At 42.2% G+C, this 16,584-nt stretch overlaps 1 protein-coding gene across 1 annotated transcript in view; it reads right to left on the bottom strand.

Moving 5' to 3' along the window:
• Positions 1–14,017, bottom strand: part of PIAS4 (protein inhibitor of activated STAT 4) — a 37,439-nt gene extending 23,422 nt beyond the window's left edge. Inside the window, exons 1-2 of the mRNA XM_075281352.1 lie at positions 13,859–14,017; positions 2,876–3,320 (exon numbers count right to left, since the gene is read on the bottom strand). Coding sequence (XP_075137453.1) covers positions 2,876–3,320; positions 13,859–14,017 — 604 coding nt within the window. The remainder of the gene's footprint in view (positions 1–2,875; positions 3,321–13,858) is intronic.
• Positions 14,018–16,584: the final 2,567 nt, after the last annotated feature.

The raw sequence follows: 16,584 nt of genomic DNA, 5'->3' as shown, positions 1-16,584 counted from the left end.
TCTGAGGAAATCGTAGGTTTTTATGTGCGCCTTATAGTCCGGAAAATACGGTAGGTTACTATATTTGTGTTATAATATTGTACAGTTCCTTCTGAATCACTGTACAACAAAGATTGTTATACTCGTTACATTATTAATAGAAAGTTGTTTCAGAAGATGGACAGTTTAACAATTAGTGTTTTGTCCTCTGACATAGTCAGTCACGTGAACTTTTGTGGTTGCTATTTTGTTTTTTGCAATTTTACTATGGAGTCAACCGCAAAAAGTAAAAAAAAAAAAAAAAAAAAAAAAAAAAGTACAATTTTGGATTTCCAAAATCATATTAAAATAAAATCTTAAAACAGCAACATTTTGAATAGATGGATGTGTAATGTGCACATACAAAGGTTGAACTTGAATGGGCAGGTTTAAAAGATGGTGTAGTTTTCTAAATCTCAGAGATCTACTGTAACCTATTATAAATTTTGGAAGGAACTTGTGGATCAAATGTAACAGCTAAGATTTAACGGGTTTATGTTTTTTGGTGCATAGGGATGCAGTCTCTCAAACTAGGCAAATCTCCAGCACATAGGAGGAATAAGGCTGATTTCACGCAGAGTTTTTTGATCAGGAATTTGGTCAAGAATCCGCCTCAAAAATCAGCCACCAAAAAAAGACTCCCAATAGGGTTCTATTAGGAGGCTTTTTTGGAGGCCGATTTTGAGGCGGATTCCTAAACAAAAAAATCTCAGTGTGAATTCAGCCTAAGGCTCCATTCACAAGGAGGAAAATGGTGAGGACCCCAAGACTGGATTGTAGAAACGCAAGTCTTGATAAAACTCCCCCACTGAGCACAAGTGTATGGTAATTTAGTGGAAACGGAAGTAGCAATAAATTTCTTTGGTTCACACTGTAGGGTGTATGGTCTCTCTGGCATTCAGCACATGGCATGCTAGAGGATGAAAAACTTCCACCTAAGTTTTACCTCCCACACGACAAATTTACTGATAGTCCATAGTCGTTTCTACAGGAGGCCTATTTACCTGACCATTGGGGAAGAGTATTTGCATGGCAGCCACTATCTCCCTTACTCCATAACCCTCCCTGCACTTTGAGTCTCTGTGAGAAAAACACACTACAAGTGTTTGTCATTGTCATTCATTTCTAACAGTTAAAGGGATGCTATCATTGGCTATCTAGTGATTTTTAACTAAGCATATATTTGCATAGCCTTCAGAATGGCTATTCCAGACATACCTTTTGTTTAGTAATCCTCTCCGTTGTTTTTGAATTAGCCCGCTTTTATTGATATGCTAATTATCCAGCAATGAGCACAGGAAGTTCGCTAAGCACTGTGTGATATGTGTAAACAGGGGGAGGTGAGAGCCAGGGAAGGCTGCTGCTGCTTGGTTAAAAATCACTATAGCCAACGTTAGACCCCCTTTAAAACCAAGGCTACATGCCATATTTTTAAGTCTACATACAAAATATATAACTCTCCTAACTTATTCAAGACAGACAAAACAATTATAAACAAAGTATTTTAGGGTGTTTAAGAACTAGGCCTCATGCTCAGGACGGTGTAAAAAAACCCCCAAAAACCTGTCATCTATTTTTAGAACAAGTCAAAGGGTACATACATAGGTCATTTTAAACAAATGGAGTAATACTGTTTTAACCCCTTTAAAGCTATGTTCAAGTGCAACCTCAGCAGCAGCTTTAGGGTGCCTTCAAACTTTCGCAACTTTTGAAATTGAATAAAAAAATAAAAATAAGTAGTCCGAGTCCTATAGCAAGGAGGAGGCTAAAGGTTTTACCATGACACTAACATAAGTATCTGTCTATTAAACAATGGACAAGCTAGTTGAGCATCCAATGTATATTTGGAGGAGTCATCTCTCCCTTCCACATCCTTGTTTTCAGGCTAAGGTTATATATATGATAGATATTACACAGTTCTCTGTGGATTTACAAACAGATAACAGAAGCACTGCTGAAGAAACTTTACTAGCACTTATTAAGGTTCAAAAAATATGCAGACAGAGGAAGAGACTAAGAGACTTCAGTAAATATGGTCATCCTTCCAACTTCAGAGCAGTTCTAAAACTGCTAGGCAATAATCTGTAAACACTGAGGAAATAGGATCTTACACCGGTGAGACAGAGAAAGATAGGTGAAGAGCAGTATTTTCGAGTTGGATATACCCATTTAAAGAATAAAAATTTCCTTCACCACTTATCAACCCACTTTCCTCAGCTTTACATACAGAAGTCTATGGAAGAGGAGGGAGAAGAAGCTGCTGCTGACTAGTAATTTATTGACCAAGTCTAGAAGAGTTTAGAAGCTGCAGTAAGGACTAATTCCCACAGAGTTTTTTGGCTGCAGATTTTGACGTGGAATCCGCCTCAAAATCGGCTGCAAAACTGGCTCCCATTGACTTCAATGGGAGCCGCTTACTTCTTTTTTCCGCTAGTTAGTACCGGGTGAAAAAAGAGCAACATGCCCCTTTTTCCCCCGGATTTAGCAGCTGACTCAGCCGCAGCACGAGACTCCCTCCCGATTAAGCCCATTCATTTGGGCCTAATCCGGAGTGGAATGCTGTGACGGGATGCCGATGAACCACGGTATGTTCACACGTGGAATCCATTTTCCGCCGTGTGAACATACCCTAAGTATGACCTGTCCAGTAGCCCTACCCCCACCATAGATTACTATTTTAGTAAGTAACAAAGGCCGATTAATGCAAAACAAAGCATTTTTCGCTTAAATATTTTACAAAGTTTCTTACATTCTCAAGTATTATAAATTTGTGAAAAGTTATTTTATAACTGGAGGTACTCTATATACTTTGCATGATCACTATGTACACACACTTTGCAAAAGCAACTCTACTCACCAAGCTCTGTTGGCTTTAAAAGTTCATCAACTACATCATAGAAGGGCAGCTTCACAAGTCGAACCTCAGGTTTGGTCATTATTTTGGGAGGTATACGAGAAAGGCCATTAACATGTTTGCCATAGAGGGCTGGGTAGTCAATGTTTGCTGGAGAAAGAGAAGTCCTTGGGCCTGGTGTTCCATGGTCATAAGATGGATGGACAGCCAAAGAGTCTGGTGACCGATGTGGCGGCGGCACTGGGGCAGCGGGGACAACATCAGTGGCCTTCTTTGAATATCTAGTCTCATAAAGCTCCTTTATTTTTTTGAAGACTTCAGGGCTGCAATCAAACTGCACCAGCTGCAATGCACGAGTTACAAGCTCATGCTTCAAACCACTTTTACTGCGTCCAACATATCCCAGAAGCATTTGAAGATCTGATACTCGAAAACTCATCACCATGTTCTTCAAAAAAAGAAAATAAAATATCAAGTTAAGTTGTCTTTACAAGCACACCGTTGGACAAATAATAAACATAACGTCAAAGGAATAACAGGGTCATAGAAGCATACCTAATTCCTTCTGTATGGGTCACAAAGTACAGTGTGCATACCTAATTCAGAACCAAGCATAGAACTAAACAACGGAAAAAAAAGAAGGCAGCGCCAAAATGCGCGTTGGGGTAGGGTTTACCTCGGTCCTGGTCCTGCAACATACAGCCACTATGGGTATGTGTACTCTGACTACTAACACACTTTGCCATGCCATAACTTTTGATACTGACTCTATGTATTTACATTGAGATTTTTATTACTATTTAATGACTATTTTGGCATTATTACTATTGGTCTATTTGCTCTGTGTGAATAGTCTGTGATATCTTGCAGCCACCAGTTGCTTGTTACATAGTGATTTACACATAGGTTTATTTCCTAGGTATACTAAACTTAGACCTAGTTATTATTCCATACTATTGGTGTATTGTCATCACTAATTTATCTATTACATTCTTGTGGTTAGCATATGCTACCAGTTGTTCACTATAGGGCTTATTTACTACCTACCACTAGTGCTGTTTACTTAGCTACTGCTTCCGACTTTATCATATGATATTTATATCATTTATTTTTTACATTTTGGACCAGTATTTGTATAGGATTCTCTCTTTTTGTCTGTTGGTAGATACCTTCCCACATATTTTTATGTAATTTTCATTAATGAAGATATTGTATTTTAACCGTTATCTATGTTGAGCATTCCTTTCAGCTTTTTTTCGTTGTTACGCACACCGTTGGAAATACTAAAAGTTTTCTATCAGAGGTAATGGCATATTACTTGCACAGGACCAGGTCTCAAAAGACCAAACACATACTTCATCTGAAAGATGCAGTCATCCTGATCATGTTGGCGTGTTGTTCATCAAAACCATTAGTTTTTATGCAATTTAGAGACTATTAGTCAATAGGCAATAACAGATTTCTCTCAGGGTGGCAAATGTCAAGCAGTGTTACCTTCCACTTAACTAATAGACCTTAATTTGCAGAAACACTAACTGAGCTTATATCTTTGTACTAGTTGAACAGCTTTGAATAAACAGAAAGCCAAAGTGCCCTGGATGAGAGCATTTATCAGATGTAGGTCATTGAGCTCTTGAGGCCTATTGACAGGCCCTTTTTACGGAAGTCAAAAGCTCTTAGTTCTGGGGCATTTGCTGACAGCACTTTCAATCTGAAGACCAATGCAGTCATAGGGTGCATTCACACTTCGGATACGCTGACTGATTCTGAACGTTAAAACACGTTCAGAATCAGCGCGTATAAAGCAGATCCCATTCATTTCAATGGGAGCCGGCATACGAGCGCTCCCCATTGAAACGAATGGGCTGCTTTTTTCTCTATGGGTCCCTTCACACGGCTCAAGCACTCGGCTCATTCCGAGCCATACACGCGAGCGCTTCTAACTTCCCATTCACTTCAATGGGAGCGCTCATAGAGAAAAAAGTAGTCCATTCATTTCAATGGGGAGCGCTCATATGCCGGCTCCCATTGAAATGAATGGGATCTGCTTTATACGCGCTGATTCTGAACGTGTTTTAACGTTCAGAATCAGTCAGTGTATCTGAAGTGTGAATGCACCCATATACTCATAAATTCCTTGAGGATTTTAGTTTAAAAATGGGGTCATTTCTTGGGGGGCAAAACAAAACAGCATGACTATCAAAACCAGTCCTTCTAAACCTACACTTCTAAGGCCAAAAAGGTCAGCACAAAGCAGTTTCCACCCACATTTTTGTTTGTCGGAAATGGTCACTAATTTTTTTCAGACAAATTCTGGCCCAAAAATGTAATGCACTTACAGTGCAGACATAGTATGTATCAGGCATTTTACCTCAATTACAATTAATGGTGATTATTTATGTCACACCCTTTTACAGTATGAGTATGTGTTGGCCAAAGCTCAGGAGATTCACCCAGTGGTTTTGTTCAGAACAGCTATTATACTCTGGGGTTTCTTCAGATCCCAGATAAATAATTGGAGGAGGCCTATGGAAGGTGATCAAAAAAAACCTAAAACAACAAAAACAGGTTACTCATCTTCCTGCTGTCTTCTGACAGACATCAGAGTCACACAGCATTGTGACACTTACGTCTATGCAGCACAATGGCACATGGCCTGCTGGGACAATTAAAGACCTCAGCAGTGTCTGACATAAGTCAGAAGTGTTGAAGACCGCAGAAAGAGATGCCAGGCCCAGGAGACGTTTTTGATTTTTTAATTTAGAATTGTCAAATGCAATTTAAACTTTTGATGCATTGGTACCACATGCCGGCCCTCCTCCATGCTTTGAATCCTGCTCTTCCCATGGGTGCTGGCGCTGTAACACTGTTGTGGGCACTCTGTATCACATTTTTTGGACCTGCCCACTTACACTGGGCTTCTGGCAGGAGGTTAGTGCATAACGGACTCCCATTTCTTACAAGGGGATCTTAAATCCACTTATTTATATTCTGAACCTCCCCCCAGACATTTGGGTAGTAAGACCTCCAGGCTATTCCTTCATCTCTGCACAGTTGCGAAGACCCTTATTGCTAAGCATTTGGAAGAGCCCTTTGGGACGCCTACTGCGCCCTGCGTGGCCTGTGATCTAGTACCACACACACACCCCCTTCCGTTTCTGTGTGTCTGTCTCCCCCAGTATTCTTGCCTATTATTACGCCTCCTTAATTTGGCTTTTTGTTTGATACGTACCGTATTTTTCGGACTATAAGACGCACTGGACTATAGGTTTTAGAGGAGGAAAATAGGGAAAAAAAATTTTGAAGCAAAAACTGGTAAAATATTTAATATATGGGAGTTGTAGTTTTGCAACAGCTGCAAGGCCACATTGACAGGTGACCCTGCAGCTGTACGGGGACGCATAGAGCGTTTTTTTTTGCGGGGCCAGCTGTACTTTTTAGTTATACCATTTTGGGGGATATCTATTGCTTAGATCACCTTGTATTGAAAAAAAAAAAACAGGAGGTGATTTAGAACTTTTATTTATTTCATATTTTTAAAGCTTTTTTTTTTTTTTTTTTTTTTTTTTACTATTTTATTCCCCCCCGGGGGCTTGAACCTGCGGTCACTTGATCGCAAGTCCCATAGACGGCAATACAACTGTATTGCCGTCTATGGGACATTCTGTATATTAGTATTACGGCTGGTCATAGAGACCAGCCGCAATACTAATACAGCAGTGACAGGCCGGGGAGCCTCATTAGGCTCCCGGCTGTCACCCGGACAGGTCGGCTCCTGCGATATCGCCGCGCAGGAGCCGGCCTGCAACTTTACAGGTACGGGGCCGGTGGGGACCGGCCCCGGGGGAGAAGGGGCCACGGATACTGACCCGGCATCCGCTGTACTAGAGAGGCGGATGCCGGGGAGGGATAGACGCCGGGGCCTGAGACATCGCTATGATCCTCTGCCCTTCATGAAGCCAGCAGCGGGGGGACGGAGGAGCCCCTGCTGGCTTCATACAGGGCAGAGGAGCGCAGCGATGTCTCAGGCCCCGGCACCTGTAATGGCGTCCATCACTTGCCGGCTTCCGCCTCTCTATTACAGCGGATGCCAGGCGCCACCTTCAGACTATAAGACGCACCCTTCTTTTCCCCAAAAACTTTGGGGAAAAAAAGTGCGTTTTATAGTCCGAAAAATACGGTACTTCAGGACTGGCAATGTAGCCTCTCCCTCTTTTTTGTTTCTTATGTTGTAACTGTTTTACGTCTTATGTTAACATTTTCAATAAAAACTGCAGTAAAAAAAAATAAAAATTGTACGATTACCATTCCTGGGCCTTTGCTTATTATACTCTGGGGTCTGAAGGGAACAGAGTATAACAGCAGTTAAGTTTTGGATGCTTTTGGTCCAAACAAAATTGCAGGTGGAACCTCACAAACAATATAATAACAGAACAAAATAATGTTTGCTATTCTGGTTGATGTTCGGTTTCGGTTATTTTTTAATTAAAAGGCTTATCCAGCTTACAAAAATTATCTGCAAATACATCCACAGTAGTACTAAAACCTCACTGTTTCCTTGTGCAGCCTTTGCTTGGCTTTATTTTACTTGCTACCAATTGTATCACTGCTATTTACATGTAGAGAATCTGCGGACAAACTACATTTCCCATGATTCATCTGCCTGCTCTCACTCTGTGTCCTTTGTTCTTCCATTCTCCCCTCTAATGAAATCACAGGTAATAAAACACTCCAACATCTAAGGTCACATGCTTCTATGTTTCGTTTGCAAGCTCTCTTCCCCTACCCCGTGAGTAGCAAACAAAGTGAGAGCAGGCAGATGAATCATGAGAAATGTAGTTTGTCCACAAATCCACTGCATGTAAATAAGTGATAGAAGGAGCAGCAAGGAAAATATAGCCAAGCAACGTCCATTTTGAGAACACATGGAAAATATTTGGTCTATTTCCATGCCTGTATTGACGTTTTATTTCAATATTTTAGGTTTGTAAAAACAAAGGGGATACACGACATTACAGTACAGGTAAAACAAATGTCAGAAATTATCATAGTCCATAGTAAATAAATGAAACAGCTGTATAAGTTATCAGTATTACAGAAGCTGCAGGATCCATGGCAATGTACGACATTAAGCAGAGACCCGCCTCGGCCTCACAAACTTCCAGGGTCAGGCTAGAAATCTGTAACTATAACCCCCAAACGCCACCAACACAATCCAATAGGGAATGTAGATTGTGAACCCTATATGGGATAGTGACTGAGAGAACGTCTGCAAAGTGCTCTGGAATATGATGGCGCTATACAAAATAAGATAAGTAAATCTAGACCATAACAAGCGGAAAGTACAGTGTAAAGATTAATTTATGGCCACTAACCCCCCGCCCGTTTCTTACAAATGCGCCCTTAGCAAAACACCACCCCCCACTGCAAACTAATCTCAGCTATCATCGTTTCATAATCTTTCCCAGGGTTCCCTTTAAATTTTCCTTATGATACCAACTTGTCTATTGAAAGAGTCAACATTTCATTGGTTTCTTGCTGAGAATAATGGGCTACCAAAATACCATCCTACAAGGATGCCGGGTAGTTTGTGTGTTAATTGCTCAGAGTCATTTTTTTGTGACTTCCTTCCACAATTCATAACTTTTTAATTTTTCTAAATGAGGGCTTATTCATTGCGTGACAAGTTGAACTTACATTCCGCACCATTTTGTGGTACATATGTTTTGATAATCATTTATTAATGTTTTTGGGTAACCAATGTGAAAAAACCCACAATTCTATAAGTTACCATAACTTTATTAGTTTTACCGGTTTTACAAATAAAACGTCATTTTTTTAAATTAAAGATTTTCCTGGGGTCACTGTATTCTGAAGTCTAACTTTAAATTTTTTTTTATTTTTTTTTTTTAACTGTTTGGTTGACTGAGACACGTCAAGGTTCCTTTATCCGCGGGGCAAGTCGTACTTTTTAAATGGGACCAATGTTTGGGATGCATGACCTTTTGATCACTTATTGTTATTTTTGGGGCGGTCACAGTCCACAGCTGTGCAACACAGCCAAGTGCAGGAGGTAATGCCACAAACAAAGCTCCTGTGCCCAAGGCATTACATCTATGTACTATTACGGCACCAAGCATTAACTATATGTTCAAAGTGAAGTAACAGTACAAAACAGAGCAAGGTGTTAGCCATTATTTGTGTTTAGGATATTCAAATAATTTGAATAATTTTGCAGTTTTTTCGGGGTGTTAAAGAAATCTTGTCTCACATTCTTGTTCCGTTTTCTTTTCAAAACATTTTTTTAATTTTTCTATCTCTCCATTATGAAGTAGAACATGTGATGAAAGTGTAATAGTACATCTCTTTTGTTTTACTGTGGAAGAGGCCATTTTTCTTGTGGCCACGAGCATGCGCAGTTGGCTTTGCCCTAGGCCTAGAAGTTAGAAGACACCACTGGAAGAAGACGCGGTGAAGACCTTGTTGCAGAAGAAAATGGAGGTAGCGCTGGAGAGCTCTGAGGCAGCATTGGAGACACCTCCAGGGCTGTTTGAGCGCTGGGGACCACCCCCAGTGCTGCGAGAGCTCATTTTCATACAGAGAAACAACGGAATTGCAGGCGAACGGCAGCGCAAAGAAGACAAAAAAAGGTAGGAGACGAATAGGCTTTCTTAAAGCTACACCGACATGTTAGGGAGAAAAAAATGTGTTTAAAAGATAGGATCCCTTTAATATTTCACATATACAACCATCTTCATGTAACTTTGCAAAACAGAGATTACAAGCAAAAATTGCAATTTGCCACTTAAGTGCGCGCTCAAGAATCGGAAAAGTGTGTCAAGCAATTTTGTGCATGCAAATTAAATAGGAGTTTACATAAAAATTTAGTTTTCTATCCCCTTATAAAAATTGTAGCAATTTATACGTTATCTAGTGATTTATTGATGACTTTGTGCATGTGTTGGTGCGACTCTTTTGAAGCTGCGACATGGACAAACGTGACAATTAATTTTCTGGTTATGTTCAGAAGGGTATTACAGAAGAATAACCCTCTAACATGGCTCAGATGGGTATTTAATTATCCCTCTATGTGACAGAGCAAAGGTAAAGTATACTCTCCAATTGATAGGAATGAGGATAACATGGATAGAAGTTAGAATGGGTTGGAATTTGAGAAAGACTACAGTTGCTCCACTTTCTTATGGGTTTTGCTTTTAAGGCATAAAATTCATTTATTTCTATAACGCTAGGTTCACACCTGCGTTCTACTCTCCGTCTTCTGCATGCCAGAAGACGGAAAGCACAGACCGGTTCCAGCCTTGAGCGGCGGTGAGCGTTTTATGCTCTCCGCCGCGAAACCGGATTTTTTAATCCGGACACAGAGTACTGCATGTCTGACTGTGTCCGGATTAAAAAACCCGGTTTCGCAGTGGAGAGCGCAAAACGCTCACCGCCGCTCACAGCCGGACAGCTTTCTCACCCATTCAAATGAATGGGTGAGAAAGACTCCTGCAGGTTTCCATATCCTGCTCTGTTTTATGCAGGAAACGGAAACCTGCAGTACGGAGAGCACAACGCAGATGTGAACGAGCCCTTACAGACTACCAGCTGTCATGGAAAAGGATCTCCACCCCTGGATCTTGTTCTAGGGGCTGCCAAACCACCCTAAAATGGTAGAGCTCATGCGCCACTAGGAAAATGGCACCCTGGTCATTAGCAGGGTTAAAGCCCACAATCAGCACAGCCACCATTTTTATAGACCCGACTCCCTTCCGTTCTATTACCGTGGATCTCGTGAAACTGTGAAAAAGAAAATTGTCAGCAGGAAAATTGGTTTCAAAGTAATAACAGTACCATATAGGGCTGCTTCTACACTCTCTAAAGATGCTTTTTTTATTCTACATTGCAGCTACATTTTCATAAAAATCAGTTTTATGCTTATGCAAAGTAGCTGAAAGAGGGCATTTCTTCTAATGCTAGGGCTTCACATCTGGCTCTAGATAATCATACCTACCTGTTACTTAGCTCCTGCCCCTACTGCTTGAGTAACATCTCCTATTTTGTCTACAATTAGAGTCCGAGTTCCCAAGCCCCTTTCAGCTAATTTGCATAAGAATAAAACCCAGATTTTCATAAAAAATGAGCTGCAATGCAAAATAAGAAAGGCATCTTTGTAAAGTGTAAAAGCAGCTCTACAATGTACTATCATTAGTTTGATGCAGAATTTCCTGCTGACAGACTCCCTTTAAAACAATCTAAACAGCAAAGTTCTGAACTTCTAGGCTAACGAAAATGTCCAAGAGCTTTCTTTATATTTTCCATCCCATTTGTAGCCACTCCTGACTTTGGCTCAAAAAAGCACAGCAAAAACTGCAACAAAAAAAACTAAAACGTTATGTTTCAGAAACGCGGGGACTTAGCCTTAAGGCCGGGGCCCCACGGGATGGAAACACTGTAATTTGCCCATGGCAGAAAGGCAGCGGGAAAAATTGTGACATTTAACAGTAAGGGCGAATCCCATGCCTGCTTAGCGGTAAAAACCGTGGTGTGGACACACCACGATATCCATAACCGGCTCAGTTTTAGAAATCGCAGAATGTCAATTATACCTACGCAAACGCCAGCGGTTTCCCCAAAGGTATAATTGTAACAGAGAGTCAGCGGAGGAAAACTCTGCAAACTTTTTGTCTAAAGTGCTACAGGAAGAACTGTGATGCGTTGGCGCCACATTTTTTCCTGCAGTGCTTTATTGCTGCAGGAAGTCCTGTGGGGTCTTAGCCTAAAGGGGTTTTCACACCAAAATAAGTTATCACCATTCATAACTTGCAGATCAATCAGGGTCAAGAGAATAGAAGAAATTTGCCGGACATCACACACACCATTTCATGGGTATTGCTGGAGATAGCCAAGCTCTGTGCTTTGGTTATCTCAGGCACTCCAATTGAAATGATTAAAGTAGTTGGCATGCTGCCAGTCACCACCCCAATCAGGATAGTGGACAACAGTCCCTGTTCTCCTGATCAGTCGAGGTCTGCAATAAGGAATAATTTGATTTGGTGGGAAATCCCTTGCAGTTCAGTCTTATTCATGGGAATGGGGAAAAGATGTAGCAAAATGCAATACCAACCAGAGCTGACAATAAAAGTACAGCCTTCGAACATAAAAATCAACCCCACAACTTAATGACCCATTATAACACATCAATTTAAAGGAGTTGGCCACTTTTAATCCAATATTGAAAGACCAATGTTATTGTTTGCATAATAAAAAGTTGTACAACTTTCCAATATACTTTCTGTATTAATAGCTGATTTGTAGATCTCAGTTTGCTGTCCTTCATTCTGTTACTTCTATTGGATAAATGTCTGACCATGGTCATGTGATGTACAGTCCATGATCATGTGATGAACACACAGGTAAACAGCTGGGAGATGTCCAATTACTGTGCTGAGAATAAAACAAGCTGTACACCTGTGTATGTCACATGACCATAGATTGTCTATCACATAACTATGGTCAGAATTTCATCCACAGGAAGTAAGCAGAATGAATGACAGCAAGGAGAGATCTAGAAAACAATGAGGAATTGATACAGAAAGTATATTGGAAAATTGTTAAACTTCTCGTTATACAAACAATAACACTTAAAATTGGTCTGAAAGTGGCCAAAGCCTTTAATGATTTGTTCTAATAACAAACCAATGTGACGGTAGACTCACACCTGTGTTCGGGTTTCTGTTCTGGTAGTCCACTTGGGGACCCCTCGAATGGAAACCTAATCCGCTTAAAAAAAAAGCGGACAACCGCAAACCCCATAGAATATAATAGGGTTGGATTTCTGCATGAAGAGAAAAAAAAAGTGAAGAGAAAAGTCGTGCAAGCAAATTTTTTACGTGGATTCGGGGACGGAAACACCAAACATAGATGAGGCACAGGTGTGAACCTAACATTACCTTACCCATCGGTGTTCACTTACTGATCAGCCCCAGAAGACTGGGATGATCAGCAGACACGGCAGCTGAATCAGGCACAGAATCTGTGGCAAGATCGAGAAGGGAGTACCTTTTTTCGTTTATATCGTGCTGTTTCAGTCTCTGCATCCCTTTGTTTTCAATTTAAGACAGAATCAGTTCAGATTCTGGATTTGAGGGGAAATTCACCTCAAAATCAGCGCCACCATATTCCACAAATATCTTTAATAAAAGGGGCAATGTGTACAAAGAGCGTAGTAAGCAAGCTATCCATACTTAAAGTGCGCAGGCCTCTACCATCTTTGTGCAGCATATAGAAAGACTAGCGTAGCGGTTACGTGCAGCTCTGGGACCCAAAATAAGTTACTCTAAGAACAAGGAGATATCAGAATACCTGCAATATTGGGGGTCACTGCTGGCAACAGCATCAGGATTTAGAAACCCATTTAAATGACAAAAAGTTCACTTTGACATTACCTTTGCCGTATCCATTTCTGTCCAGCTTCATACCATTTCTAATATTTGCATGTATTGCGCTCCGCATTGATATACACTTCCAGATCTATAAACACCGCCATTTACACATATATATATATATATATATATATATATATATATATATATATATATACACACACACACACACACACACTAACTCATCACCTAAGGAAGGGAAGCTCAACGGGCCATTTTCGATTGAGACTAAACATCCTTCAAGAATCAATTCATTAACGGATACAGATGGACGCTCAGCAAAGCATCAAACTGAAAAATGGCACAAGGTTCTTTGTTATCACCTGACAGGAAATGTGAATGACGCGGTTACTTACTGCACGGGCACATGAACAATAATAATGGGCGCATAACGGGGAGTAGCGTGCGCACAACTGTGGGCTAACAAATGGCTCACAAATTCTTCAAAACGTCTTCTTGAACAATTGAGGTAAAGCCGCATTAGATAATAACAACAATAACGCATCCCTCACGGTGCCTCCCCCATCTCTCCCGGTCTCACCTTCGCTTCCACTAGCTCCGCCGCCATCTTGGACTCCAGCGACCTCCGCGCCGGCCGACGACGCCGCACGTGACACAATTCCGTTGTGTCAGACCTATCCCCATCCGCTCCACGCCGGGCCTGGCCAACAGCCCTACGCGCCTGCGCACGGAGCTTCATGATTGTTTTTCCGCCAATTACACGAGGGCGGGGTGGTGTAGCGTCTTGTCACTGCTGTACTGTATGTTAAAAATGCTGCGTTGTGACGCAGTGCTTTGTGAGCAAAAACCGCGGGTTCTGGCGTGCTGAGGGGGTGGGCAATAACGGCTAAGCTCCAATTAGTACAATTCATTGAAGCCATCATTTATCCTAATCATGCAGTTGAGGCCTGCGCGCTTGCAGGCTAATAGCAATAGGGCGTTAACGAGGGTTTCTATGATAGCTCATTTATCAGCAATATGCACAGTATAGGTAGGTAGTTCTAGGGGCTGTTCGGGGATACCCCCTTGACGTGAATAAGCTACCACATGGCGCAGAGGTGTGTGGTAGATACTGCAGTAAGCGGCCCATGACATAACCGTGCCCACAGTTACCATCTGGCACTTTGTTCCTCACTGCTGCCTCAGTAGTGTAAGGTTTCTAGCACGAGGAGACATCAGCATATATCACATAAGCCTGCTGGTGTAATGGGAGCCCATGGGTTGCTATTCCTGTCACATATGGTGAAAGCATAACTCCAAGCTTTCAGGTAACTGAAAGACTGACAAACCTTTTTTATGCCAGGGCAATGTTTAGTATGCTAAAGTGTACCTAAACTTTTAACTACGTTTACTTTTCCTGAAACACGTGACATTAATAAACTAGGAATGGCTGGGCCCCAAGGCGAACATAATAATAATACATTGTCTTTATATAGTGCCAACATATTCCCAGCACTGTACAATTTGTAGGGTGAAGTACAGACAAAAAGATACATTATAAAGAAATAGTCACTTCACACAATGGGGCTGAGGGCCCTGCTCACAAGAGCTTTCCATCTATGGGGGTGTTCGCACTTCCGTTCAAGATTTTAGTAACGGACTCTAGTTATGTCCGTTACAATTTCCATTCATTTCAATGGGATTTTATCTGTTGTCCTTTAGTGTCCATTTTGTGTCCTTTAGTGTCCGTTTACAACCAAGTCCGTTTTTTCAAGCGGGCAAAAAAATCCTACATGCAGGACTCTTCTGTCCCTTTAAAAAAATGGACAGCAAGTGTCCGTTTTTTTTTAACATTGAGGGCTATGGTCAACCGACAGTAACTGATAGCCATAAGTTACTGTCCATTTGTGTCCGTTATGATAGGTGTCTGTTTTTTTTTCTTTTAAATGGACACCTTCTGTGCGGACACCAACGGTAGTGTGAACCCTACCGGTACTATTCCGTTATCGGGCCAGCAGCAGCGCATTTCAGCACCAGCTTTCGGGACAGCAGTTCAGTTCAGCAGCGGGAATTACAATGACATCCGAGGACTGCTGGCCCGATGCTTGTGCCCAGTAGCCAGTACATCAATGACCCCCCCTCCATCTCCTCCTCCTTCCAGTGCTGCCCCCCAGCTCTCCTTACATCTACCCCGTACCCTCTCCCCGCCACATGACTAAGCCGATGCTGGCCCGATGATAGAGGCCGTGCTTGTGTGTAGTAGGCAGTACATCGATCGATGCCCTCATCCTCCTCTTCCTTCCAGTGCTGCCCCCCAGCTCTTCTTACATCTGCCCCGTACCCTCTCCCTGTAATAGGCCTCACCGTAAATCTTGAGCAATGAATGCTACTAGATAGCCGCCGGACGCTGCAGAAAGTTTGTCCCTCCGGCTCGCTGTAGCTCACCGTTCCTATAGTCGGCGTGTTTCTTGTCAGGGCCTGGATTGAGCCCCGGTGTCTTTCCTTTCGGTCTCGGTACTAGCGCTGAGGTGAGGCCTAGTCGTGTGGCGGGGAGAGGGTACGGGGAAGATGTAAGGAGAGCTGGGGGGCAGCACTGGCAGGAGGAGAAGGATGGGGGAGGGGGGTCATCGATGTACTGGTTACTGGGCACAAGCATCGGGCCAGCAGTCCTCGGATGTCATTGTAATTCCCGCTGCTGAACTGCTGTCCCGAAAGCTGCTGCTGAACTGCGCTGCTGCTGGCCCGATAACGGAATAGTACCACCCTACCTTTGAGGGAGAGGAGGTGACACAAGAGATAGCAGGGGCGGTATTGGAGGTAACATTGCTTATACAGTGGTCAAACAATTTTGTAATAGAGGTTACTGTCATAATACAAACATAAAACTGTATGAGTAGTCGTGTCCTTTAAAGGGGCTCTATCAGCAAAATCCTGCAGATAGAGCCCCACATATGCGTGCATAGCCTTTAAAAAGGCTATTCAGGCACCGTAAAAGTTAAATTAAACTACACCCCCGTTTTAAAATAATAACTTAAAAAAGAATGTTCTCTACTTACGGAATGTGCACCCTGGGCGGGCATTCAGGGTGTGTCTTCATCTTCTTCCCCGCCTCTTCTTCCTCTGACGTCTTCGGGTCCCGTCCTCCTCCGGCGCTTGCTTGCGGACACTGATAAAAAAAAAATAGCCCGGACGCATGCGCAGTAGCCGTAGTAGAAGCCGCGTGCTACTGCGCATGCGCCCGGGCTATTTTTTTTTATCAGTGTCCGCGAGCAAGCGCCGGAGGAGGACGGGACCCGAAGACGTCAGAGGAAGAAGAGGCGGGGAAGA

Source organism: Leptodactylus fuscus, chromosome 1 (genome assembly GCF_031893055.1).
Source record: "Leptodactylus fuscus isolate aLepFus1 chromosome 1, aLepFus1.hap2, whole genome shotgun sequence".
Taxonomy (NCBI): Eukaryota; Metazoa; Chordata; class Amphibia; order Anura; family Leptodactylidae; genus Leptodactylus; species Leptodactylus fuscus.
Note: the sequence above shows the minus strand (reverse complement) of the source record. Positions and strands in the feature narration are given on the sequence as shown.